The following is a 27,719-nucleotide window of genomic DNA, read 5'->3' as shown; positions in this document are numbered from 1 at the left end:
GACCTTATCTGTTTGTCGCTGGTCCTCCCACGGGAAGCGAGAGTCCCGAGAACAAAGTGGGACACAGGTCCTTGTTCCGCATGGCATCTGGGGCCTTAGCACTTGTGGAAGTGAACAGACATTAAGGGCCGGACCTTTCCCGGCTTTGACCCGCAGGGGCGTCTTCCGTGTTAGCACAAGCATCCCTTCCGACCAGATTCAGTTCCTTCCGTCCTTCCCCTTCGTAGGCTCGGAGACACACAGCAACTCAAACGCTTGCAGACGCTTCTTGATGAATCCTTACTGCCTCCAGAACCAAGGGTCTGCGTCCTCCCCTCCTGGAGGGCTCCGATTTGAAGCCTTGCCTCTTCTTTTTCCCCTTCACCCTGCTCACAGGCTGAGGGCTGCCTGTCTCCCAGCATCTGAGTGTTCATGCCTCCTGCACTTGTGACTTAAGTCCACCTCATCCTTCCTGGTGGAGGCTGGCGGGCGGGGCAGGTGGGCGAGCTGCGAGACACAGGCATGAGGAGGACAGAGGAGGTTGGGGCGCAGACCAGCTTCCCTCTGGTGGAGCCTGGAAGTTCAGGCTCATAGCAGGGCCACTGTCTGTGTCAACAGCTCTTCCTCGCACTTCAGGCTGTGCAACTAACCTTCCCTGCCGGATAGAGTGTTCTTTGGAAGCCGAGAAGGTGGTGTGGGTCCTGTGTGTATCCTTCGGCCGGCCCTCATCAAACCAAGCGCCTCGTGACCTCGTGGGTAGATTTCATTCTTCCCACTTCACAGCTAAGGAAACTGAGGCCCCAATGAGTCACGCGGCTTGTCCAGAGTCACCAAGCCAGTACATGGCACACCCGGACCCAATTTATGGCTCACAGGACTCTCTCAGCTGCCCCCTCTGTCTTTTGCAAGAGTCAACACTTGCCTGTTCCCAAGAACAGTATTGCCCTCCCCTCGTACAAGTCGCGGAGGACTGTGTGATGCCCCAAGAGGCAGGTTATAGGAAATCACGCATGCGGCGTGCAGAGAGCAAGGGCTGGGTCCCACACTGCTGCAGAGGCAGCCGGGGGGGGGGGGGGGGGGGGGGCTCGAGGAGCTGGATCTTCTGTCCTAGCGTCATCCATCACGGCCCCATGAATGAGGCCCTGCTAGCCATCTGCACTGGCCCAGGGCTGCGGCTCTATTGGTTGCCATGGCGACCCCTGGCCTTGACAACGGAGGCGCCCTTGGCTAAGTGTGTTGTCTTGTCCCACTGAGTCTGCGGAAAAGCCGACAGCTGGGGCTGCAGACAGGAAACGAGTGTCCCACACTTCTGCCTGCACTTTTGTCTTGGCCCTGAGAGCAGACAGAAGGGGGTCCATTTCTAGCCAATGACGCATGCAAAGCTTTCATGCTCACAGGGCCTGTGGGGCAATCTAGTGGAAAGGTGCGTCAGACACCGTGTTCAGGACGTTTATGGAGCACGTACTATTGATTCAATGATTCTTGCAGCCAGGTACTGCTCTAGGACTGGGGATACAGCAGGGACCCAAGTCTTGGGTCTCAGTTCACACTCCGCTAGCCCAGAGGTTAGGTTCAAATGGTATGATCCCCATTTTGCAAAGGGGGAAAATGAGGCACAGAGAGGTTGCTTAACATGCCAAGGACACACAGCAGGTCGAAGAGTCCAGTTTCACAGTCAGCGCCCTGAGGCACCTCTCCAAATGGCCCTCACCGGATTCTTTCTCCCTGCATTTCTGAGGCGTTTGCCTCTCAAAGTCAGAAACCCTCCGTTTCCGGAGACCTGGGGATGATGCAGGCCTGGGTCAAGTGTAGGGTCCACCATCCACCTCTTATGACGGTGGTTCCCAGCCTCACTTAGGGAGCTTCACCAGCGCCCAGACGACACTGTCACGCCCAGGAGACCCTGTTTTAGGTGTGGTGGGTTGAGCCTGTCACAGGCGCTGTGGTCCTGGAGGTTCTCGGGAGCAGCCGAGGATAAGCACCACCAGCCTTGAGCTCTGGGACCCAAGAGGAGCCCATCAACCTTCTGAGCCTGCCGTCCTGCAGATGGCTGAATTGCATTTGGAAGCTATGTCGTGTGTAGTAGGTGAGCGTTAAACAGCAGCCAGTGCTTTGATGACTTTTACTCTCCCTCCAGAGCTTTTTTTTTTCTTTCTTTTTTTTTTTTTTTTTTTGCCCTTTCCCTGCATTCTGGTTTCCCCATTGATTTAAACACTGCCCTGGCCTCGCCCTGTCCCATCCCACCCTCCAAATGCAAATGGCAGATAAGAGGGAGCTGAGAGAACTAATTAGCATTTTAATTAAAGGAAAGGGGACGGGGAGAGGTGGGTGGGCCTGGAGGGCTGACTGTCTGGTTGCACGAGGGTTTGCAAATTGTTTCCACGGAGGCACACGGTAAGAAACAGCATTTCTTGCAGATGCCTTGCCTGCCGAAACAAAAATCCCCCTCCCTCGCCTTGCACTCGGATAGTTCCTATTCTGTTTAGTTGATGGGTTGATTTAAATTTCTCTTGCACTTCTGATCACGTCAAGGAGGGACGGCCCTAGGGGAAGCTAGCCCGCCTTAACGCCGACTGCCGACTGTCTCCACTGGTGCACGTTGCCCAGGGCGTGGTGGAGAGAGCAGGGAGACAGTTGCTCACACCGCCTCTGGGCAGGACTAGGGGGTCCGGAGCATTGCAGCGAGGAGTCCTAGCCCTGGGGTTCCTGTCAGATGGTTCTCAGGATCCAAAGGGGCTGTGAAAGCCATGCGACCCAACACGTGGGGAAACTGAGGCCAGGGGAGGGATGTGTCTTTGGAGCCAAACTGGAACAGTGATGGGCAATCATGTATGTGATGACTTCAGACTTGGTGGGGGGCGGGGAATATTATTGTTAAACTGTTTTAACACAGATTTCAGACCCGCTCCCTAATTTTGTATTTTTAATTTTTTAATTGTTTTTATTTATTTTTGAGAGAGAGAAACAGCATGAGCAGGGAAGGGGCAGAGAGAGAAGGGAGACACAGAATCCAAAGCAGGCTCCAAGCTCCGAGCTGTCAGCACAGAGCCTGACACGGGGCTCGAACTCACGGACCGTGAGATCATGCCCTGAGCCAAAGTCGGACGCTCAACCTCCTGAGCCACCCAGGCGCCCCTCTGCTCACTATGTGAGTCCTCAGGTGCACCTTAAAAGGCAGATGTTGCTGTCCGTGTTCCACGGCTCGGATGTGCTGAGTTCACTTGCTGCATATATTGACTGGAGAACTGCTAAACTCTGGGTACCATGAGACGAAAGAAAGGCCTGATTCCCTCTCTCTTGGGGCTTGCATGTTTCTGAGTGGGACTGGAGTGCTCCAGGAAGGAGAGTGATGTGAGATGAATTATCCCTAGAAAGGTCAGGGACCAAGTAGAAAATGATGGAAGGAAAGCAGGAGAGGAAACCGAGAGAACACCGAGCTCAGTGCTCCAGTCCAGGAGGGACCATATTGCTCGTGCAGAGTGAAACCCCCGGGCACCCAGCTCCCTGCCGTCACCATCAGGGAAAGGGAGCCTTCCCTTGTGACTGCCGAGCATCTGAGAGGCTCCTGAGCAAGTCCCCAGGGAGACTGTGCCCATCTGTCAGGCCCCTTTCCTCAGTGACCCCCAAAACTCCCATGGACGTCAGGCATCGAGCTCTAGACCCAAGGACTGCATCATCAGCAGAGAATACAAAAGACAGGGGCCAGTCAGAGACAGAGGAAACTCAGTTGTCTCAAGAGCCTGTGATCCGCCAGGCTGTTCACATCAGTTGCGCCTAATTCCCAGCACAACCAGGAAGAGAGGCATCGCCCTCGAATCCTGTAGATAAGGACACTGAGGCTCAGAGTGTTTTCATGAGCTTTACTCTGTTAGCTACATTAAGACAGCAAGCTTTGGGGCACCTGGGGGGCTCAGTTGGTTAAGCGGCCAACTCTTGATTTCGGCTCAGGTCATGATCTCACTGTTGGTGAGATCGAGCCCCGTGTTGGGCTCTGTGCTGACGGCACAGAGCCTGCTTGGGATTCTTGCTCTCTGCCCCTCTTCCGCTCACGGTCTTCTTCAAAAAAAAAAAAAAAAAAAGACAGCGAGTTTCACAGCTGAAGCCCAAGCTCCAGGCAGAGCACACACGTCTGTAGCATCCGTTACACGGCACATGACAGACATCGCTAATGCATCACAGCTGGGTGCGGGTCCCCAGCTCACCTCCAGCACCTACACACGGTGCCTGGCCTGTCACGGGGCACTAAGTGAGTGACTTAGCTAAGTCATTACCTGCTAAGTGGATAACTGAAGCGAGCGGGTAAATGACAAACTGTAGCAGGCAGGAATTCAGACGCAGGCCTGCGTGACCTCAGTGTACAAGACCTTGTCTTGTCCCCTCCCACCTGTAAAAGGGGACAGCCAGCTCCCTAATTCCCTCGTTTGCTTTTTTTTTTTTTTACAGAGGTCTAATTCACATAACAAGATTACCCATTAACCAGTATAAGTGAACAATCTGGTTCCCCTTGGCACATTCACCGTGTTAGGCAGACGTCTCCACCAGCTCCAGAACCTTCTCATCACCCCGAGCAGAAACCCCACCATCCCCTCTTCCCAGTTCTGGCTACCACTGATCGCTTTCTCTCCCTTTGGATGCACCTGATCTAGAAGTACTCTGCACATGCCATAGTGTGTGGCCTTTCATGTCTGGATTCTCCCGCTGAACATCATGGTTTTGAGGCTCATCTGTGGTCTCTGTCAGTACGTCATCCCTTATTATGGTGGAGGAAGGCTCTGTGGTGAGGCTGCACCCCTTCTGGGTTACCCTTTCGGCCGTTGGTGCTCACGTGGGCTGTGAATAGGGCTGCTGTCGATGTGCACATCCCCGTATGTGTTCGAGCTCCTATCTTCCACTCTCTGGGCTGTACACTTAGGAGTACAATTGCTGGACCATGTGGGAAAGCTTAACTTTCCAAGGAACCCATAACTCTTTTTTTTTTAATTTTTTTTAACATTTGTTTTTTGAGACAGAGTGCAAGCAGAGGAGGGGCAGAGAGAGGGGGAGACACAGAATCTGAAGCAGGCTCCAGACTCTGGGCTGTCAGCACAGAGCCTGATATGGGGCTCGAACTCACGAACGGGGAGATCATGACTTGAGCCAAAGTCGGAGGCTTAAGCGACTAAGCTACCCAGGTGCCCCTCTTTTTTGTTTTTAATGTTTTTTTATTTTGAGAGACAGAGAGAGAGAGAGCAGGGGAGGGGCAGAGAGACAGAATCCCAAGGAGGTTCTGTGCCGTCAGCACAGACCCGATGAGGGACTCAAACTCACAAACTGTGAGACCATGACCTGAGCTGAAATCAAGAGTCAGACACTTAACCAACTGAGCCACCCAGGCGCCCCAGAACCCCTAAGTCTTAAAGACTGGAGGTGTGGGAGCTGGTCTCTGGCTCCCTCCCTATCATCCCTCACCCAGAAGGTGCCCTCCCACATGCCTGGGGAGCCTCCCTCCTCAGCTCACGGTGACCCCCCTGCATCGCACTGACATGTTGAGTGCTTGTTCCCTGCCCCCCCCACCCCCCACCCAACTCCCGGACCTGGCTGAGCAGGACCCTTGTGAATAAGACAGGAGAGCTGGGGCTCCTCCCCCATAGAGGGGGTCTCCAGGAGGCCCTGCACCTCATCTTTTCTTCCAGCGCTCCGTGGTCTCGTGTGCTGTTCACCCTCCCCGTGCACCTGACCCTCCCCATGCACCATTCCACATCTCATCACACCAGAGCATTTGCCCAGGCCTCACCTCCCCTTTCCTCGGTGGCTGCCAAAAATCTGCTCCCCTTTGAAGGGGCAGCTCTGGTGACATCTCACTGGCATCACCACGCACCTGCCAGAACGCATCTGTCCACGTTCCCACAGCGCCTTGCTCATACAGGCAAACGTCGTGATTTCACCCCATCTTATACAGAATTACTCGCTGACAGCGAACTGGAAAATTTTTATACACATCTCTCACCGGGTTATTTTAAGGATTTATCTCCATGAAAGGGAAAGCAGCCTCATACATTAAATTCTCCCATTCTCCCCCCTCCCCAGTACTCCCCCCCCCTCCCAGCCCCGCCACTGAATCATGAGTTTCAGAAAGAGAGGAGCCTTTTTTCCATCTCAGAACTTACCTAATGCAGTGCCTTGCCTGTAACAGGAGCCTAATTAATTGTCGTTGATTGAATTAGTGGGCTGGAGAGATTGAGCGCGTGACATAGACTCTTCTGATTGTTGGAGGCATATCCGTGCTAAGAGCTCCCATCTGATGGAGATCGCGTTTCTGTTATAAGGTCAGTCTCAAGTGCAGGCCACCGAAATGTCACCACCATATATCTCCCGCGGTGACATTTTGTAATTGAAAGTAGGTGTCGCTCCTACTCTGGCAGAGCTTTCAAATGTTGATACGCGAGTTCTCGGAGATTCTCGCCGTTGCAAACACATGTTTAATGGAAATTGGATTGTGTGCAGCCTTAAGTAGTCCCCTTGGAGACAAATGGTTTTGAACAAGAGTCAGCAACCGCTCTTTCTACACAGTTACCTTGCCGCTAAATCAACAGGCCCGCTTTGAGTTGGACGTGCCAGAATAGATAAAAAGAAGAAAAAACGTCCACTGAGTGATCAAGGAAAGAATGGGTTCTCAGTTAATTTATGGTCACACGGTCCACGCCCGTGCTTTCCTCTGGCGAAAAGCAGCAAAAATTGCCTCTCTGAGCTAGACCCTTTGTAATCATCAAGGCCCAGTATATACTGTGTTCAGGTGTTGTGTTACCCGCTGAATTATTCGATGCTGGAATGAGTGAAAAAGCGAGGGCTTCAGGGTCAGACAGTCTCAGGCATTCCTGTAACCAAGGCCAAGGACATAACCCGTGCGAGTTTCCAGGCCCTCACCTCTGAAATGGGGAGACACCCTCCCTGCTGGATGGTTGGGATTGGAGGGCATGAAGTGCCCTTCAGAGCCTCCCCAGGCCCTCAGACTACTGTCACTGCCACTCCGGAGGCATCCCAGATCCCTCACCAGGAGAGAAGACTTTATCCTAGCCACCCTGTGGCTTAATTCCCGCTGCGGTGCCCAGAGGAGAGACCATCAGCAGTCCCATGCCTCCCAAGATCTGGGGCTCGTCAGTCTGATACTCTAACCGCGCTGTCAGCCGGACTCTGTTTGCAAGCAATAGAAAACCTGGAAACTCAAGCAAGCTAAGGAGAAGAAGGAGGCGGGGGAGGCGGGGTGGCATCTTTCTTCCGGGCTTTGTTACCAAGGACGGGTAGAAGCGAGCCCTTCTCCCTCAGTCCTGATGTTTCCTTCCGAATCCATTTGGCGAGACGTGGATGAGCCTGATGTTCCCGGCCCTCCCCCTCCACACCGGCTCACCCCCAGGGAGAGCGGGGCTCGGGTCTGCCCCAGCACTGTTCAGCAGTGAGTGCCGTACGTGTGGCCACACTGGGCTCCAGGCTTGAGATGGAACCAGGGAGCCTCAGCGTCCAGGGTCTGCATCCTGTCTGGCAGCTGCACTCTGTGGCACGTTCGGTCTGCGTGCCCGCTGCCCTCACGGGGTGGAAGGTGGCCGACCCCACCATGCCCAGGACGCTGGCCTATCCTGGTCCGGTCAGCCGCAGCCAGTGGGTCCCACGGCACGGACACAGCCGCCAGGTCTGCTCCCCTGCGGACAGAGGGGGAGGCTTCTGACGGCGGGGAGGCATGGTGTGCGGAACAGACACCCCAAAAAGTACCTCCTGTGCCCAATTCCCAGAGGGCACCTCCGTTGCCTCGTCTGTGAAGATGATGGCGTATCTCCCGGGGCCCTGGGGTGAAACAGGGTGCTATCTGCAGCACATCTAGGTTCTCAGGGTGTGGTGATGCTCGCAGGGCAAGCGCTGCTCCTGACTGATCCCTGTGCCCAGTGCCCACTGGGCGGCTTGCACAGAGTAGGTGCTCCGTGCATGTCCACAGAATTGGTGTGTCCTCAGGCCAGTGCCATCCGCCTACGCTCCTTTGCTCCGTCTTTGCTTCTAATAATACAGCCCGACGTCCCATTAGCTCTGGGGGCCCTGGGTTGGGAGTCCTGCCAGCCCGTCCTCCTGAGCCTGGTGCCAGATGCCCACACACTTCCTCACCCGTGCTGCGAAGCCCGCCTGCCACTTCCAGCTGGCACTTCCTCCACACTGTCATCGAGTTGGTGCTTCGTCGCAGAGTGAATGAGGGACACCTGTGACTCAGTGACTCTGGGGTCACACAGATCTGTTTACAGATCCACTCTTAACCTCTCTGTGCCTCAGTCTCCTCGTCTGCAAAAAGGGGACCACAGAGCACTGTTGTGGGCACTCCTAACAATAACGAATGCTAATTGTGCCGCACGCAGAGCCGAGCGCGGTGTGCAGCTGCAGAAAGGAAACGGGGTCCGCGAGTCGGGAAGGGCTCCATCACTGTTCTGCCTGGGGTAGCCTGGGGTGGGGCGGGGGGAGATGATAAAAGAAAACAAAGTGGGGGGCTTGCTCCAGGCCCACAGTGCAAAGGGCGACTAGCAGATCTAGCCAGGGAGCGCGGGACTGGGGAGCCGTCTGGAGGCAGCCAACAGACTGGTAGCGTGGGGGCCGAGAACCCTCCCTCCGTGGGTTTCAGAACAAAGCCCCGCATCCCGAGAGCCCCCTCCGTCCCCAGCAAACTCTAGACAGTTGGTCACGCAGGAGACATGCACTCCCCAAAACGGACCATCAGATACTGCTCTGGGTCCCAGGATTCCCAGACAGCCCCGGGGAGACCAGTGTTCTGTTGGGGGGCAGGGCAGGGGGGCTCCCAGCTGCTCTGAATCCTCCTCCATCTGAGCCCCACCCCCAATCTCACCGAGTGCAGTTGCTTGTCCCCCCGTGGATGACGCACTGAACTTATCAGCTTGCCTACAGAGGGCTCTCAAGCCAGCTCTGTCCCCTTTCTCCAGTTTTCCATCTAGGAAATAGGCATAATGACCCTCCCTGCGGTGTGGCCAGGGTCCCCTGAAAACACTTGCGAACGGGTTTGTATTTCAGTAAATCTCTGCACCCAACGGTGGGTCTCAGACTCGCGCCCCAGAGGTGGAGAGTCACGTGCCAGCCAGGTGCCCCCCTGCCTTTTTCAAGTGTACATTCAGCATGAAAGCAAAGGATGTGATGTCAGAAGCACCTTCTCCACAACGTGGGAAATCACAGGGCATGGGATTCTTGGCTGCAGGGACGAGCCCTTGGCTGGTCTGACTGTGCATTTCTGTTTTCTTTCAGGGTGAAGCGTGTGCAGGGAGCCTCTGTTCCTGAAGGAGGGGATCATGGCTTTCGTGTTGCTCACCCGGCGGCTGGCCTGCACCTTCCAGCACAACTACCGCCTGCTCGTGCCCAGTAAGCCCTGGGGGGTCTTGGCAAGAACTGGCCCTGATGGGAAACACAATCCGGGCTGGGAGAGCCCTGGCGGGTGAAGGGACCAGCCAGTCAACGTTCTGGGGCTGTTCCCTCTCCCCGGCCACACACGCAGTAAAACCGTCCCCATCACCACCACCCCCGTCTCCCATCTCCGCCACATGCTCCTGTCCCTGTGTGGACAGCTCTGGGTCGGGCAGAAAGCTGATGCGGCCTGGAGGTGGCGGCCCCAGCAGCCGGGAGGCTCCAGGCCGCCCTCACAGGGACTGTTGGGGGAAACACAGCTGAGCTTGCTGCCAGGAAATGGGAAGGCTACAAGCGTCCTTGTGACTGACCTCAAGACAAAGTGTGCTTCCAGGGCCCTGGACAGGAGGCAGCAGCCCCCTGCTGCCCTGTCCCTCACCTCCGCTCACCCGCACCCAGCCGGCCCGCGGCACCGCTGGCCGCATCTCTCCGGGGCTTCTGTTTCTCTCTGCCTCACTGAGTTCAGGCGGCTTAGCCAGGCCGGCCCCATCAGCAGTCGCCCTGCCGGCGAGGTCTCACGATAGACCTCCCTCCCTCCTTTCCACGAGGAAGGCACGCATGAAGCCCATTTTACAGGGGAGAAAGCTGAGGCTCAGAGAGGCAAAGTCACACGGCCACTTGAATGCAGGTCAGTCTGGCTGCAGATGCCGGGCTGTTATCCCTCCTCCATATGCCTCCCTGGGGTTCTGGGAGACACAGGGGCTGGCCGTGGCCTCCTGTGGGCACCTTGTACCCCCCAACCCGCATCTGTCCCAGCTCTCTCAGAGCCCCGTGCTTTGCCATCACGATGTCTCTTTGTTAGTCTCATCTGCCTTTTGAAGGCAGAGTGCTGCCCACAACCTTGGTCTGCATCTTTAATGCTGGGGTTTATATCCTGGGTGGGGTAAAAAAGCAGGCATGCTCTCCCATACACACAGGAGTATTAGCAGGTTTTACTTTAAAATAAACCTTTTAGGAGCGCCTGGGTGGCTCAGTCTGTTGAGTGTCCGTCTTCGGCTCAGGTCATGATCTCGCGGTCTGTGAGTTCGAGCCCCGCGTCAGGCTCTGTGTGGACAGCTCAGAGCCTGGAGCCTGCTTCGGATTCTATGTCTCCCTCACTCTCTGCCCCTCCCCTGCTCATGCTCGCTCTCTGTCAAATATTAAAAACAAACAAACAAACAAACAAACATAAAAATATTGAAATAAATCTCTTAATTTGGGATGATTTTACAAGTACAGTGAAAGCACTAAGACAGTACAGACAGATCCCATAGGCCCCAGCGTCGCCCTGGTTAACATCTTACATCACGAGGATGCTCTTGTCAATAACTAAGAAGCTGACCTTGTACATTATTGCTACCCGAACTCCAGACTTCTCTGGGGATTTCACCAGGTTTTCCCTTAGTGCCTCTTTCCCTCCCAGGATCCAGTGCGAGTTCCCACAGTGCACTCTGGGGTCCCAACTCCCCGGTATCATCCGGTCGGTGACCGTGTCTGTCTTCCCTTGTTCTTGGCCCTGATCGCCTCGAGAAGTGAGTAGGTTTGAGGTTTTGTTTTATTTTATTCAATTATAAGAGAAGCATCTTAACGCTTACCCATTATTATGTTAAAAATGAACCCAAACCGACGCATGATGCCCAAGTAGTGTGCCCCTAGCGGGAGGGAGAGTCGGCCATAACTCGTACTGCTCACACCCGCTGGGGGCCGAGTGCCGTACTAGGTGCTGGGGACGCTTCACTGACAAGAAAGCATGGCCTGTGGGGCTCCGCCTTTGTAGGTCATTCTCAAGGACATCCCTTCCCAGGGAGACAAGCAGGGGAGAGCCTTGAGTCAAGGCTCCTACACCTGGGCCACATTCCACCCAGTCAGCCTCCCCCATGGGCAGAACACTGAGCCTCTGTTTCTCATCAGGCAAGTGAGTCTCCTCGGGAGACTGTGGGCAGTGCTGGGGTCCTACTTGCTTCGCACACTTCTCTATCAGAAGGAACAGTTCAGGGGCACCAGGGCACTCCGATTCTCTCAGCAGGCACGCTTGCTCTCAAAACATAAGTAAATATTTTTTAACAATGCAAACACCCTTCGTTTATATTTACACAAGCATGCATAGAAAAAAAGAGACAAATGACTAATCAGAGTTATCAGGTCTGCATTTTCTTGGCAAGAGTTAAATCTTTTTTTTGGCACACTTGTGCCAGATTTAGAGATAAGAGGTTTTTTTTTTAATTTTTATTTTAACGTTTATTTATTTTTTTGAGACAGAGAGACAGAGCATGAACGGGGGAGGGGCAGAGAGAGAGGGAGACACAGAACCGGAAGCAGGCTCCAGGCTCTGAGCCATCATCAGCCCAGAGCCCAATGAGGGGCTTGAACCCCGGGACCGTGAGATCGTGACCTGAGCTGAAGTCGGACGCTTAATCGACTGAGCCACCCAGGCGCCCCAGAGATAAGAGTTTTTTAATACTAAACCACGGTGTTGGCAAAGATAGAGGAGCATGTGTGTTCATATACTGCTCATAGGTAAGTAGCAATAAGGAAATAGTTTTTTGGGGTGTGTGTGTGTGTTAAGGAGGCTCCACACCCAGTGCGGCAGGGCTTGAACTCACGACCCTGAGTCAAGACCTGAGCTGAGATCAAGTGTCCGACACTTAACTGACTGAGCCACCCAGGTGCCCAGGGGAAATAGTTTTAAAATGGTAGGTAACGTTTAACCCATTTAGTCCCCTGGGAGAGGAAAGCAGAGACTCAGAGAAATTCCGTAACTTTCTCAGAACCTTGGTGCTAGCAAGTGGCTGAACCTGGCTTTGAGCTAAGCCTGGCTGGCCCCAAAAGTTACAACCTTAACCACTATGTTAGTTATTTATTGCCATATAACAAATAGCCCTGGGGCGCCTTGGTGGCTCAGTCGGTTGAGCGACTGACTTCGGCTCAGGTCATGATCTCACAGTTTGTGAGTTTGAGCCCCACATCGGGCTCTGTGCTGACAGCTCAGAGCCTGGAGCCTACTTCGGATTCTATGTCTCCCCGTCTCTCTACCCACCCCCCCATGCTCATGCTCTGTGCCTCTCTGTCTCTCAATAATAAATAAACGTTAAAAATATATTTTTTTAAATAGCCCTAACTTAGCTGGTTAAAATAATGCATATTTATTATGTCACAGTTCCTGTGGTCTAGGAGTCAGGGCTGTGGTCTCATTGGAAGGCTCACCGTGGAAGCTGGGGGTTCCCCTTCCAAGCTCACTCTCGTGGCGCTGGCTGGAATTGGTTCCACATGGACATCTCCACAGCGCAGCTCACAGCCTGGCACCTGTGTTCCCCGGAGGGAGGGAGGGTGCTTCAGCCCACCGCCACGCCCACGGTGTTTAGGTGTCTGTGTGGCATCTCCACCCATCGACCGCTGTGGAGCCCTTAGACACGGTGGTGGCTCGTGTATCACTGCTCCCAGCGGCATTGTTTCTTGCCCCTCCCCCACAATCACTGATAATCTGATGTCGGCAAATAGAGCGCAGAGACTGGGAGACTGGACAGCAAAGCCGTTATGTCCGGGTGGTGAAATTACCGATACCTTCCTCAATGAACATGTTCTCAAAAACTTCAGTGGGGTGCTGCCTCCATGAGAGCAGGTGAAAGAAAGGGCTGGAAGTTTGCTACTCAGTGGCAACATAGTGCACAACTCCCCTCTGGCCGTACCGGACCTGCGATGCATTTGGCAAAAGACCCGAACAGCCGAGAGAGTTCCCGCCCCCTTTGGAGAGAACAGAGTGCCCAGGAGAGTAACTGAGAAGGAAACCCTGTATCATCAGGCACATCCTCAGCCCGCAGTCTCCCTCCCGGCAGGTGCAGACATAGATTGTGCTGAGCGAAAGGACCGTCAGAGTTTTAGAAGGAAACGAAGAACCACTGGAGATGGACCGTCCCCTACGTCTCCATCATCCACTGCGAGGGGCCTGTCTCCTCCTTTCCAAGTCCGTGGCCATGTCCCTGCTCCAGATGCCTCAGCTCAGGTGAAACGAGATGCCGCCGTCTCCTCAACGACACCAGAATGGAACTCTGTGTCCCGAGGCTGTGGCCTGCGATGTGTCTGAGGAATTACGGCAAGCTCATAGGACAGTGAGGCTTGTCCTTTTATCCGGCCATTACTGCAACACTGTCCTTCTCAGAGCTAACAGAAGGTCTCCAGGAGCCTAAGAAGCAAAGTTCTCCGTGGAGCGAGGAAATACCAGGAACAGGGGGACGGCTCCCCCTTCACAACAGCCCCCCTCCCCCGAGCACAAATTTAAAAGGTGAAGACCACCCACAGGCAACAGCTGGTCTGCCACGATTGTCGATTGCATGGGACACCCCCTTGGAGAAGGACCCCCACGCCCCAGCTGACCAGACGGCACGGCAGCCAGAACCCGCTCCGCAATCTGCTGGAATGAGGGAAAACGAGGAGGAAAAACAGGAAGAAGAAGGCTCATGTTCCCAAGAACAGTGACACCAAACAGGATGTGTTTGCCACTGAACCTGCAAGGAAAGTAAAAACAGGAAAGCCAGCTGGAGCAGGAAGAGTTACAGCCCTCACATGGGAAGTGGCCCAGAACAAGAGTGTCAGAGGGGAGAAGTCCTAGAAGTTTCAGTCCTCGGTTTTAAGGAGTGCCCATGGATTCTTCTGAATCTGGGACAAGAGAAACCAGACAGTCCTTCTGGAAAGGATATCTGAGACCCCTACAGAGCAAAACTCATTAGAAACTCCTCATTCTGATTGTGATGGAGTTGACTCCACCAGTGAGATTGGGAGTCGCTGTGAGATGGTGTCCCTGTACGTGTGGCAAAAACTCACACCTTCACGAAGGGATCAAAGAACTCTTTATAAGTATCCTCAGAGCCAGGAGATGCTGACGAGCCCCCCGAAGGAGCCTTGAGGGGCCCCAAGACACATCGAATGCCATTCACATACTGGGGAACTTTCCTGTTCAGCAGAGCAAACCGGCCGAGCTTGTATCTGGCAAGTCAGAAGAGCGTTGGCCATGTCTCCAAAGTGAGCTGCCTCCTGGGTACTGAAAGAATGTTGCCCTTTACGCTGGTTCCAGTGGCCACACCATCCGCTGCTACAGTGTTAAGACAGGAGAGTGTGTGCAACAGCCTCAGCTACAAGAGGAGTTCTCTGCCTTCGTTCTAGATGGCGAATCCTCTCTGCGGGAAAAGCAGGTGGCACTGTGGTCACCTTCAACCTGAAGAACAATAAATGACTTGAGATCTTTTTTTTAAGGTTTATTTTGAGAGAGAGCGTGCACTCACACAAACAGGGGAGATGCGGAGAGGGAGGGAGAGAGAGAGAATCCTGAGCGGACTCCACGCTCAATGCAGAGCCCAACGCAGGGCTCAGTCGCACAGACCGTGAGACCATGACCTGAGCCACGATCAAGAATCGGGCACTCAACCTCCGGAGCCACCCAGGCGCCCCACGACTTGAGATCTTTGAACGCTGTGGCCCTCGGGCTGTCAGCTGTCTTGCCACAGTTTAGGAAGGTGCCCCAAAGGTGCTCATGGTCAGGCCTCACATTCTGTAGCATTAAATGCACGGAATGGATTCCTGCTCTGGGTCCTCCGGAGGGCCCTAGCAAACCGAGCTTTGCGCGAAGCGGGTACATGACCTTATGTTCAGTGGCTGCAGCCCTGATCAGTCCACCCATGCCCACAGCATCCGTACTGGTGACCGTGTGTGGGTCTGTGAAACTCACGATCTCACAGTGACTGTGTCGGATCCTAGGAACAGCGATGGTGACCACTTACCTGGAGAAATGTGTCCTTGTCTGTGAGTTATGTTGCCACGAGCAATTGCAAGTTTATGGAGGACACACAGGCAAGACTGTGTGCACGACCGTCCCTGAAAGTATGATTTATACCGGCTGATATGATGCCAGCATTCAGGCTGTGAGGCTAAATCCGAAGCAAAATTTCCGCTGTCCGTGGCACGGTTACGCTCTGATATTCAGCGTGTGTAGATCATTCACAACCACATTTGCTCACTGACCACACGAATCCAGATGTTCAAACCCTGATACGTTGCTGGAAGACTTGTGATGCTCTTTCTCGCTGCTGGGAGAGGATCCAAAGAGGCTGAACAACATGCTGAGGATATGGGGATAACACAGAACTGGTTCAGGAAGCTTCTGGCCTCCCGTCTTGGGAAGAGGGTTCCAGCCAGGTGTGCCTCCAGTATGAGTCTGGGCACCTGTATGGGATGATAGGTAACACTGCATGTTCTTCCTGGAGGTCTATCAGACGTAAACAGATTCTACGGAACGACACTTCTCCGGGACAGCATGGAATATAGCAATTTAGGCTACTGGTATTCTCCAGATGTTTATTAAAGATACAGATCTTAATTGGTTAAAAAACAAATAAATGGGGTGGACAGTTGGGGAGGGGAAGATTTTTTAAAAGAAGAGCAGAGCACCCAACTCCGATTGAACTTGACCTTGACTTTGGCCTGGCTCACATATGGAGCCCTTGCTGTTTGGGAAAACAGCATTCATTTATTACTCTCAGTATAAAGATCAAGAGAACATTAAACGCATCTGATGGCTGTTTCTATAGCTTGGAGTTAAACATTGACTCCAGTTGGTCAAGGCCGCGAGGGTGGCCAGCCTCGTTTCAGAGGCAGAGGGCTGGGCTGGACTTCCCCACCGTGCCAGCTCTCCCGGCTGTGCTGCGTCGTTCGTGAGCGAAAATGCCGGATGGTTCAGTATAAACGTTTCATTTCAAAGACTGGCGCAAGATGACGTGAACAGCGTCACTTATACTCGGAGCGTCTGGGACAGGAGAGGTCAAATGTTCAGCCTAGCTGCCTACTAGCTGCGTGACCGTGGGCAGATTAGTTGACCTTTCTGGGCCTCAGTGTCTGCTTCCGTAACATGGGAGCAATCACAACATCTACCTCCCAGAGGGGATTCAAGCTTAAGTGAGGCAATCCGCGTGCAGTGCTCAGGACGAGGCCCGGCACGCAGAGTCACATGCCTCTCTCCTCATGTGACTTGATGGAAGTGATCCCAGGGAATTTAAATTGTGCTCTTTCTTCTCATGGCTTACGGCACTATATATTATCATTAAGAGAACATTCTTTGTATTGGAATTTGGCTATTTTCCTCTACAGGAGGTCAAAGTTGAGATAGTGTAGGAAAGGCAAAAGTATTGGACCTGGGTTCAAATCTGGGCTCTGCAACTCACTAGCTGTGTGGCCTTGGGAAAGTCGCTTCACCTCTCTGCTCCTCATCTATAACCTGAGAACCATCACTCGAGAGGGCTGTGGATGGATTAACACAGATGGGAGATGGGAGTCTGCCTGCCTAGCACGCAGTGGATGCTGAATCCGTGTTTGCTACCCCGTCTCCCCTTGTTCGACAGCACGAACCCAGCAAACGTACTGGGCTGTGGTTTCCAGGATCTCTGCCCAGAGCCCCTGGGCCCTCTTCCATCCACACCCGCGAAGACTTGGCACATGGAAGGAACCCACGCAGCTCTCGGTACAGACCTGTCTGCCTGGCACCTGGCCCTCAGCTTCCCCGTCTCATGCCTGACCCGTCCCCAGTCCCCAGGGACGGGTTCTCGCCCTCTCTCCACTCCCTGCCCTGCGTCTGCCCGCAGCCTCGGCATCCCCATATTTGTAGCTGCACAAGACCCCACTCACCCCGTCATTCCCCTGAGACCCTTTCAGCCGCAGCTCCCACTGGGACCTGCTTCCGGGGCCAGCATTTCCATCCTGCAGACCCCGGGACATCTGACTGCCGCAGCATGGCGTCAGGACACTTTCTGGAGAAGGAAGAGAGGACTTGCGTGTCCTCATTGGAGGATACCTTGCAAACTTTGAACTTTGCACTCTCCCCCTTACTGGAAACAAAGCAGGATCAGCACCACTTAAGAACTGTTTTTATCCAAACACATGTCCCCGTGTTATGCAGGTCTAGCTGGAATCGGTCTTGACCTGTAGCCCTGAGTCCTGGCCAAGGAAGAAATAAACAGCTTAATGTAAAAAAGAAGTCATCAGTGTGTTCCACGACCTTTTAGCTCTCTGCTAATGGAACAGACTCGAGGGACTCCCTTTTCATTTTAAGATCAAACAGAAGACAATAAAAGCCGGCTGCCTCATGCCTTGAAATAAGGGCAGCGTTGGATTTTAACTGGACTTTACATTCACAGGGTTCCATTGTGTTACATAATTAATTCAAAAACCCTCTTTGATATCCAAAGCAATTATGGAAAATTAAGAATGCATTTAAATAGGTTTTTTCATATCATTGCTTTGTATAGCTTGGCACTGTGTGTGTGTGTGTGTGTGTGTGTGTGTGTGTGTGTGTGTGTGTGTGACAGAGAGGGATGGAGGGAGAGACCTATCCTAGAATGATTCTTCTCTGAGTTTTGGTTTTCTCTCTTATGTAAAGGAAACAATAATACATTGTCTAGTTATTCCCCAGTCTAATGGAAGGTGGCAAGAAAGAGGAAGGAACATTTCCCAGTTGCACATATGTCCTGGGAAGGCCAAAGACAAGCAGGGACGTTGAAGGGATTCTGGGGGTTACTGACGGTTAGTCACCCCACACTTACCATGGTAGGTTCTCCACAGCTGTCTTTCAGTAAGGGATCAAGCCTGGGGGGTGCCTGGGGGGCTCAGTCAGTTAAGCATCTGACTCTTGGTTTTGGCTCAGGTCATGATCTCACCATTCTTGGGAAAGAGCCCTGCGTTGGGCTCTGTGCTGGCAGCTCAGAGCCTGCTTGGAATTCTTTCTGTCTCTCTCTCTCTCTCATTCTGCCCCTCTCCCACTCACACTCTCTCTGTCTCTCTCAAAATAAATAAATAAACTTAAAATAAAAACATTTTAGGGGCACCTGGGTGACCTTAAGTGTCCGACTTCAGCTCAGGTCATGATCTCACGGTTCGTGGGTTCGAGCCCCATGTCGGACTCTGTGCTGACAGCTCAGAGCTTGGAGCCTGCTTCGGATTCTGTGTCTCCCTCTGTCTCTGCCCCTCCCCTGCTCACGCTCTCTCAAAAATGATAAATGTCATTTTTAATTCTTTTTAAAAAGACTTGGGATTAAGACTGCCCTTTACTTCAGCAACATGCTGAGCTCAAAAGCCTTGTGGGTCTAGCCTGGGAACTCCCCTCTCTACATTTATTACCATGCAAAAGTGTGAAATGGATCTCAACCAAGTGACTTGTACCCAACACTTTTTTTTTTAATAAAAAGCATCTGTAAGTGGGGACCACCTGTATTGAGCCATTTGAAATCACTCCCAGGTGATTTCTGAATGTCACAACTCGGGGCACAACTCAGGGCGAGGTGATGCTGGCATCCAGCCAAACATCCTCCAGGGCACAGGACGACCCCCCAACAGAGTTATCTGGACCCAAATGTCAGTGGTGCTGCTGAGAAACTCTTGTCTCTATGTACTTTTGGATATACACTTGCATATGGATTAAATTTTGACAAAATTTGGGTAGTTTTTATAATCTGACCTTTCACATGCTAATGCCACGGGCATCTTTCCATGTCCATAAATATTCAAACTGCCCACCTCAGTACCATGAACAGATACCTGATGTTCCTTGTCCACGAAATGGTGGAAGGTGTCATAGTCTGTTTAGCTGCCCTCCACTGTTTTTTTGTTAAAAGATAGTACTAGGTGAATATTTTAACCTACATTTTTGTGTACTGGTCCCATCATTCTCTTAGGATGAACCCTGAAATGAGATGCCTCAGTCGAAAGGAATAGGAAGGCAGCATCAGCTGGTACTCACGCCAACGGGACGTGAGAATGCCTGTTTGCCTACAACTTCACTAGCACTGGGCTTTCCTGTTTTTTAGAATCCTCAGTGTTTTGGTGGTGCCCAGGTCTGGCCAGACTCTGTGTGTGTGGGTGGTCTGGCTCAGATGGGGTTGAGGTCCTGGCATGGCCTCCGTTGGGGACGTTGGGCATCTGTTAGGGCAGAATTCTCATACCTACCGTCTCCAGGGATCCTCATCATCTCTCTTTACTGCCAGGCTCCAGACACATCAGTCAGGCCGCAGCCAAAATCGACGTCGAATTTGATTATGACGGGCCTCTGATGAAGACTGAAGTCCCTGGGCCTAGATCTCGGGTGAGTTGAGCACACTTGAGTGGTGTTCTTAAGAACAGAGTGAGAAGGGTCCATGAGGCAAGAACACAGCCGAGCTTAGAGACCTGTATTCTTAGCTGCTTTCAGAGAGCTTACCACTAGAGTTCCAAGACATTCTGCCATAACAAGTCAAAGAAGGCTTCTCGGAGGAGATGTATCCGTTATTTGTTGTCACAATACTGCTGTGTAACAAACGAGCACAAAACCTCCGTAGCATACAGCTTGCTGCTGCATCTAGGGTTCACTGGGAGTTAGCCAGGCAGCTCTGGTGGGTCCATCTATGTGCCCGTGGGATGACTGGCCACTGTGGGATGATCTAGGCTAAGCTTGTCTTGGCCAGTGCAGTGACGTGGCGCTGCTCCATATGTCTCTAGCATCCTCCAGCAAGCAGGGCCGGGCTCGTCCTCATGGTGATGGCAGAGGTGACCGCACGAGGAGTCTCATGAGGTCTAGGCTCCACTCCGGTCTGCCACCACTCCTACCTCATTCTCTTGACCTTGAAACCAAGTCAGATGGCAGTGCTAGATGGCGGAGGGCGAGGTAGCAAAGGCCCTTGGTCTTGACCTTGAAGGATAAAAAGGAAGAATTCACCAGAGGAGTGCATTCTGTTGTAGACCCGGTGGAGAGAGGTGTGCAGGGTGACAGGACGAGGTATATGAGACACACTGCGATAGATGTTATTGTGTGAGATGGAAGAGGCACAAGACGAGTCTGATGAGGGAGGCTGGGACTTCTCCTCAAAGATACTACAAAGCCTGCATATTACACACTTCAGGAGGCTGATTAACCTTGACTCTGTGTTGTGATGTACAATACTGTTTCTAATGTTCGCACCTAAAAAATAGCAGTGTAAACCTTTTTAATACACACTGGCTTTTTTCTCTGCAGGTTTTGCAGATTTTATCTGCAGTGTCACTTTTTTTTTTTTTTTTTTTTTTTTTTTTTTACTGTCAGAAGATGCCCCTTTTTGAAAAATAAGATCAAAACAGAGGAAGGCAAACCATAAGAGACTCTTAATACAGAGAACAAGCTGAGGGTTGCTGGAGGGGAGGTGGGTGGGGAGATGGGGTAAATGGGTGATGGACATTGAGGAGGGCACTTTTTGGGATGAGCACTGGGTGTCCTGTGTAAGCAATCAGTCACTGGGTTCTACTCCTGAAGCCAAGACTACACTGCACGATAACTAACTTAAGAATAAAAAAAAAAAAAAGAAATTCAAAAGAACATGTATATAACTTACTGAGATGAACGTGAGAGTTTAGCAGTTTTGTGGGCACAAAAGTCATTTGGCATCTATATCTTCCAGCAACAAGCAGAAATGAATTTTTTAGAAGATGGCAGTGTTAATTATAATTACTACATACTCCTTAACCTACCGTGTTTCTACGTGACTGTCGATTCTTATCGAAACTAACGTAAAAATGTTAGTTTCTAACTAGTGTTCTAACAAGTTTCTAACTTGTTTCTTCCAGTCTTCATTTCCTTGTGAAGACTCCCATGTCATGTAAAACTTAAATTTGTATGCTTTTCTCCTGTTTAAAAAAAAAAAAAAAAAAAGATAGGCCTTTTGTCATTGCAACCACTTTATAAATCCAGAAATCTTTGTATTAATGCAAGTGATTATAGTTGTTTTGATAGTGTTTTGCTAACAGAAGGAGAGACTTTTTCATGCATATTTCTATGGAGGAGAGGCAGATTTTCATTTCATAGTGGAGAAGTACCTGGAATAATTTTTTATATTCTTGTCATTGCTATTGGTTGACTTTAGGCTGGATTATTTTTAGAGATTAAATACTTGTAATAGCAAAGCAACTAGGTCCCAATTCCCAATTTATAATTCCCAATTTCTATATGTACATGTGGTTTATGGAGTGTTTAGATTATCATTACAAATCGTTCTTTGATGTGCAAGTTTCTGTTTTCAGTTGATTTTATATTTTCTAACAGGGTGTTAAAGCCTTTTCCCCCCCAAAATAAAAGGGGAACCTATGCTTTTTTGAGCACCAGATAAACCCCTTTTGCTTAAATTTTTTTGTGTTAAATATTTTAGTTTATTTTATTATTTTCCAAGTTGCTAAATCCCTGCTATCCTGGCAATGTAACTGGCAGGAATGGTTTCCTGCCAATTATTTATATTAAGCAATTTTTAAATATTTCTAATATTGTTGGCTAATTGACTGTGAAGTTATTGGTATAAGTGGTGGGGGAGGGGGAGACGCCCCAAGACCTGGGAAGACATGAAAGACTTGAAGCTAGTTGGGCAAGAGTGTGTCCTTGCTCTAATGCTTTGTTATTCTTGCCTGCAGGAGTTAATGAAACAGCTGAATATGATTCAGGTAAGTGAGGATGAGCTCACCCTCCAAGCTTCTCTGTTATGACTTAGCTGAGAGACACACTTCCTCTGTGCTGGCTCTTTAAAAAAAAAAAAAAATGCAACTTTGTTCTAAACCTTTTTTGGTTTTTTGCTTCTAATTTCCCTTGTGAGTTCTTCTTTGACTCATTTGTTACTTATGTGGTGTTTAATTTCCACTTTTTGGTGAGCTTCTCCTTTCTGTTACTCATTTCCAATTTCATTCTGTTGTGGTTGGAAAATATATTTTGCATGAATGCAGTCCTCTCACTGAGGCTTTTATATGGTCTGTCTTGGAAGATATTCTCCAGGCACTTGAGGACAACGTGTACTCTACCACTATTGGGTGGAGTGTTCTGTAAAAGTGTCTGTGGGATCTGTCGGTTGAGAGTGTTGTTCCAGTCCTGGTTCCTTGTTAATCTTTTTTTTTTTTTTTTAATTTTTTAATGTTTATTTATTTTTGAGAGAGAGAGACAGAGAGAGAGAGACAGAGAACTGGGAAGGGCAGAGAGAGAGGGAGACACAGAATCCTAAGCAGGCCCCAGGCTCCAAGCTGTCAGCACAGAACCCAGCGCAGGGCTAGAACCCACGAACTACAAAATCATGACCTGAGCTGAAGTGTGACACTTAAATGACAGAGCCACCCAGGCTCCCCTTCCTTGCTAATCTTCTGCCTGGTTGTTCTATACACTATCAAAAACCAAATATTAAATTTGCCAGCTATTCTCTTATAACTATTTTTCTTCTATGCTGCCCATTTTTGCTTCCTGTATTTTGGGGTTCTGTTATTGGGTGCTTACATGTTTATAATTGTTATATCTTCTTAGTGGACTTCACCTCCAGAAGCATTTTTGTTTCTTTGTTTTACAGGTGATTTTGTCTAATTAGTATAAACCATTTCAGCTTTCTTAGGATTGCTGTGAGAATCATGTACTCTTCTCCATCCTTTTATTTTCAACATATTTGTATCCTTGAATCAAAAGTATGTCTCATGTAGACAGCATATAGTTGTATCTTTTTATCCAGTCTGACAGTTTCTGATTTTTTACTGGGTTGTTTCATGTGCACACAGTTAATGTATTACCTATATGGTGGTATTTACATCTTCCATTTTACCTTTTGTGCTCTCTATGTCTCATATTTTTTGTTCCTCTTTTTTTTTTTTTTACATTCAGTGGATATCTTCTAATGTACCATTTTCATTTCTTTCATAGTTACTATATATTTTTCAGTTTTCTTCGTGGTTGCTCTAATGCTTACCATGTACACCTTAACATCAAAATCTTCTTCAGATTTATATCTGAACCTTCTGTTGCTATATATATAAAACACATACAGAAAAATTCATAAAATACTAATTCACAGCTTAATAAACCATTATAAAGCAAACCATTCATGTAAGCAACCAAATATACCCTCTGTGTGACCATGGAATGGACAAAACATGGCTTACCTCACCAGTTCAAGCTTCATCCCAAAAGATGGGGAGTCTAGGGGATTGTAGCGATCCTGAACCAGTCTCTACTCTCCCCAAGAATGCAGACGCTGTGCATTTTTTCTGCAATTACGAAGAGAGCAGAGGCAATTACCTGGTCGATGTGGATGGCAACCGGATGTTGGACCTTTACTCCCAGATTTCCTCTGTCCCCATAGGTAAGAGCTGGGAAATCCACCCTTGGATGTATGTCCTCTCTCCGTTAGTTGTGGCCGTCCTGACTTTAGTTGCTCCCTCCAGCAGGCCCATCCCTGTGTGTTGCCAGACTCTTTCCTCAAGGGCAGAGAAAAAGAACAAGTCATGGGTAGAGGGTCTATCATAGGGACTTTAGATGTCTTCTCTTATTTATTCTTCCTGGAAAACCCACAAGGTGAGTGTGTATTAATACCCCCATTTTGTTGATAGATAAGCAAAGGTCAGAGAGGGGATCGATGCAGCTTGCGGGGGAAGCATGGCCAGGATGAGAACCCAGGTCTGCGGGACCACAGCCTCTAATGTCAGCTGTCTTAGGTTAGGTCTCTTGGAAGAAGAGCCTGAGGCAGGGGTTCTGTGCAAGTCGCTTATTAAGGGCACACTCTCAGGAGACTGGGGAGGCAGGGAAAGGCTAAGAAGGATGAGGTTTCAGCCAGAGACTAGCCACAGCGTGATCCCACAATGGGGGGTGGGGGGGGGTGGCTCTGGAACATGAATTGCACCCTAGAGTTGGTCCCAGACTGTGCCAAAGAGGCTGGCCTTTTTGTACCCAGTGCTAGTCAGTCATTGCCCATTAGCTGCCAGAAGGAAGCGCGTGGCTCATCTTTTGGGCCAAAGAGCTTCCATTCACCAAGGGCAGATTTCCAGAGAAGGAGGTGGCTGGAGCCATTCCCGACCCCCATGTGGGCAGCCAGGAGAGGGGTGGCCGCCTAGTCAAGGTGAGTGGTGGGGGGCCACGGCCGCGTCTGCCTCACCAGGCTCACCTCCGGGCTCGCTGCCGGAGGAGGGCGCGGCAGATGTGGGGCGCGTAGGGCTGATTCAGACACGCAGGTTGCGGCTGTGCTTAGTGGTCTGTGGGCTAAGCGTCTCGTCTGGTGAAGCCTGTCCCTTGGTGCATGATGCCAGCCCCTGTTTATTTCCCGTTAAGATGCGATTAGACACTAAGGTGTCTTTCTTAAGGTGTTCTTTTTGGGAAGCCCGTCATTCAAAGATGCTTTGGCCTCTGAAGGTGTCTGGGGTTCTGTGATCTGCACAACCTGGTCCGTGCTCTGTGTCAGAGTGGAAGGGCCAGGCTTATCGGCCACGGGCTGCAGGCCATTCTCTTCCCAGCTGGCTCCTCCCTGCCCCCCCAAGCCCCCGAGGGCCTCCCTCACTTCTCAACCCCAGCTGGCCGCCAAACATGTGGGGTCCTGGGGAACAGACAGGCACAAGTTGGGAAAATACTGGGAGCTGTGAAAGTTTTCTTGCGGCCATTTTCTTCCCCTATCTCTAGTCTTTGATGGGATTTTTTTCTAACTGGTCACTACTGGGGATGTGCCAGATGCCAGGCACATTGCTAAGCACCTTACACGTTATCCCGTTAGACCCCTGCAGCAGCCCCATAACATCAGGCCTTTCATCATCGTCTCCACCTTGCCCACGGGGGCCAGGTTTCAAGAGGCCATGGGGTCTGCCCAGCATGTCCAGGGAGCCCAAGGATTTGAACCAAACAGTGTCTGCCTTCTAAGTTTACTCCTGTGACAGCCACCTCGCAGACGGCCACCCCTGCCCTGCAGTGCGGGGGTCCCATGGCTTTGAAAGCTCAGGCGTGGATTTTCCTGATCCATATGGACTGGCTTTGCTCTCATCTCTCCTTCTGAAGCCACTAAGACAGGCTGCATCTGTGACTTAGTAAGATTTCCCTGGAACTGGCTTATCTACTGAGGCAAGAAAGTCATAAACACCCAGGCAGCACAATAAAGAACCAGAACTGAAGGCCTCTGGCCACAGTATGGCTGGAAAAAAACCCACAGAAGCCTGCTTCCTTGACTAACAGACACCCTGCAGCTGTGGGCCCAGCAGGCCAAGAAGTTGGGTGGGAGATCAGAGAGGCTGCTCACAGCTCTGTCCCCTGGGACACCAGGTCCCCTCCCCCTCCCCCCCCCCCCCCCCCCCCCCCCCCCCGCCGGGGCCCACCCTCCTCCCACCAGGCAGAGTGAAACCACAAGGCTCTTCAAGCCCCTTCACTCTGCGATGCTGCCGCAGAGGAGAAAGTCTGCCCGGGGTGACACTGGGGCCTCCCCTCCCCTCTGAGCTTGCTAGCCTCCTCTCCTCTCACAGGCCAGAGCAGGCCCCAGGCCCAGAGCCTCGGGCGGGCCTCTCTCCTTTCAGAGCAAGTGTATTTAAACTAAAAAGTGAGTTGGTTTAAAGAAAATAGGTCTCTCCTGTTGCGAAGGTTCCAGGCTCTCGCCGTGTCACACACAGATCGCCACGTCATTATCGTTCACCTGGTATCCTTTGAGCGGCACATTTGGCCACTGCCTTGGAGGGTCTTCCAGTCTGGTCTCCTGACCTCTGTGGCCCCCGCGCCCCCCCACAGACTTGGCCATCCCGCGGGAGTCACAGCCAGCGTTGGGAACGAGGAACAGAAACTCGAAGCACAGGCTTTGAGGCCGGGGCGCTCTGGCCCCAGTGAGTTTCCCTCCTTTCCGATAAAGGCTCCCGCTGACAGAATATCGCGGGCTTTCTCTTGGTTTAGGGCTTCTGGCGCATGTTAGGTTGCTTTTGGGCCTGGAGATATTGAAGCGTCATGGTTAAGATTTGTGCATTGGTCTATATTCGCGTGCGGAGGGCGAATTCATAGCAGGGCAGTTGCTGAGTCAAGGGGTATCCTAAGCCCTTTCGTGCTGGGCAGTCGAGACAGGAAGCAGCAAACGCACGAAGGGTCAGGCGTGCATGTCACGGGGTTGCAGACTGCATCACTGACGTGCTCGGTTCCTGAGCAAACGGGTATTGCGATTCGACTCTAGCAGTGGCCCTGGGAAGAAGGTGAGGGCCACAGTTCATCACACTGGCCTGGGGAAGCACTCCCAGCCCCGGTCCTGAATGTGCCTTAACCCTGCGTTCACTGCCTTGTCTGGGGTTCTAGCCCGGTAGGGCTCACACCCGGGTTTCAGGATCGACGAGAGAATTTGGTGAAGGTTTCTGGCGGCAGCCTGAGTGATTCTAAGTCCAGAGGTCTGGGTGGACCTGAGGAGTGGGTCTTGTTGTCTGCAAGAGATAACAGGGCCCCTTGTGAAGGGAGGGGCAGGCTGTGGGGGAGGGGCACAGGGACCCTGTGTGCCGTGCGGGCCTCTAACCAAGACCCTAACCGTGCCCCCTTTCTGCAGGCTACAGCCACCCCGCTCTCCTGAAGCTGGTCCAACAGCCTCAAAACGCGGTGAGTCCCGGGTTACACAGTGTTCATGGAGATCCAGAGTGTCATTGGGCAACCTTGGGAAATACCCCATTCGCTCACTCATTTATTCATTCATTCCACAAATGTTTATTGAGCACATACTATATGCTAGGCACTTGAAATGCCTTGGTGAGCAAAGCCACACAGTGCCCACTCCCACAGAGGCAGTAGGTAACCACACAGGTAAGTAGCGAATTGCATCCATATTAAGTGCTACAGAGAGAGGCAAACAGTGCTGTGTGGGCGCAAAACAGTCACGGTGGTGACAACGGTGGACGTTTTTTGAGAGCATAATATGTGCCAAACGCCATGTTCACCACTTCACAGCTGTGATGTTGACAAGTCTGCGAGGCAGGTTCTGCTGTCATCCCCATCCTACAGATGAGGACACTGAGGCACAGAGAGGTTAAGTATTTATCCAAGGTCACACAGCAGGAGGAGGTGCTGGGAGTTAAACCCACAGGAGCTGGGGGTTTGGGGGATTGCAGGGGTGGGGGGCGGGGGTAGGGAAGGATTCCGAGGAAGTGACCTTTGAGCTGAGATTGAAGGAGGAGGTGCCTCCAGGGCCCCTGCAGGGAGAGGGGAGAGGGTGGGAGAGCAGCTTCGAGGCTGAGGAGTAAAAGAGGACAGCGTGGCCAGAGCCAAGCCGGAGGGACCTGACAGCGTGCAGATTTAGGGACCACACAGGCTGATGTCAGCCTCGGCACTGGTGATGGTTACAGAGGTGGTTCTCTGCGAGGGTGGGGGGCCTCCAGTGCACCTGCTGGCCTCACCTGCTCGGTGCCAGCAGTGTCCCCTCTTCAGCTCTGAGAAGCAAACCTGTCTGTAGACATTGCCAGGTGCCCCTAGTGGAGCGGAGGGGGTGGAGGGGCCCCGAGGCGAGCACCCCTGCAGGAAAGGGGCAGGAAGCCGTTGGACAGTCACACTGGATATAACCCGCGCAGAAGTGCGC

General features: G+C 51.6%; 1 protein-coding gene and 1 pseudogene across 3 annotated transcripts in view; both read left to right on the top strand.

Annotated features, from left to right (window-relative positions):
- ABAT (4-aminobutyrate aminotransferase) overlaps positions 1-27,719 on the top strand; it is an 88,622-nt gene that overhangs the window by 36,513 nt on the left and 24,390 nt on the right. For 2 of the 3 annotated variants that reach the window (XM_058710313.1, XM_058710314.1), the window contains exons 2-6: positions 9,244-9,357; positions 19,398-19,495; positions 21,820-21,849; positions 23,399-23,516; positions 26,700-26,749. In XM_058710313.1, the coding sequence (XP_058566296.1) occupies positions 9,288-9,357; positions 19,398-19,495; positions 21,820-21,849; positions 23,399-23,516; positions 26,700-26,749 (366 nt within the window). In that variant the 5' untranslated portion in view covers positions 9,244-9,287. Of the gene's footprint in view, positions 1-6,257; positions 6,285-9,243; positions 9,358-19,397; positions 19,496-21,819; positions 21,850-23,398; positions 23,517-26,699; positions 26,750-27,719 lie in introns of those variants that run through there. The other variant, XM_058710315.1, reaches the window with a different exon arrangement.
- On the top strand, positions 9,373-19,391 carry LOC131500827 (zinc finger protein 106-like; annotated as a pseudogene).

The sequence above is a fragment of the Neofelis nebulosa genome, chromosome 18 (assembly GCF_028018385.1).
Source record: "Neofelis nebulosa isolate mNeoNeb1 chromosome 18, mNeoNeb1.pri, whole genome shotgun sequence".
NCBI classification, from domain to species: domain Eukaryota; kingdom Metazoa; phylum Chordata; class Mammalia; order Carnivora; family Felidae; genus Neofelis; species Neofelis nebulosa.
Note: the sequence above shows the minus strand (reverse complement) of the source record. Positions and strands in the feature narration are given on the sequence as shown.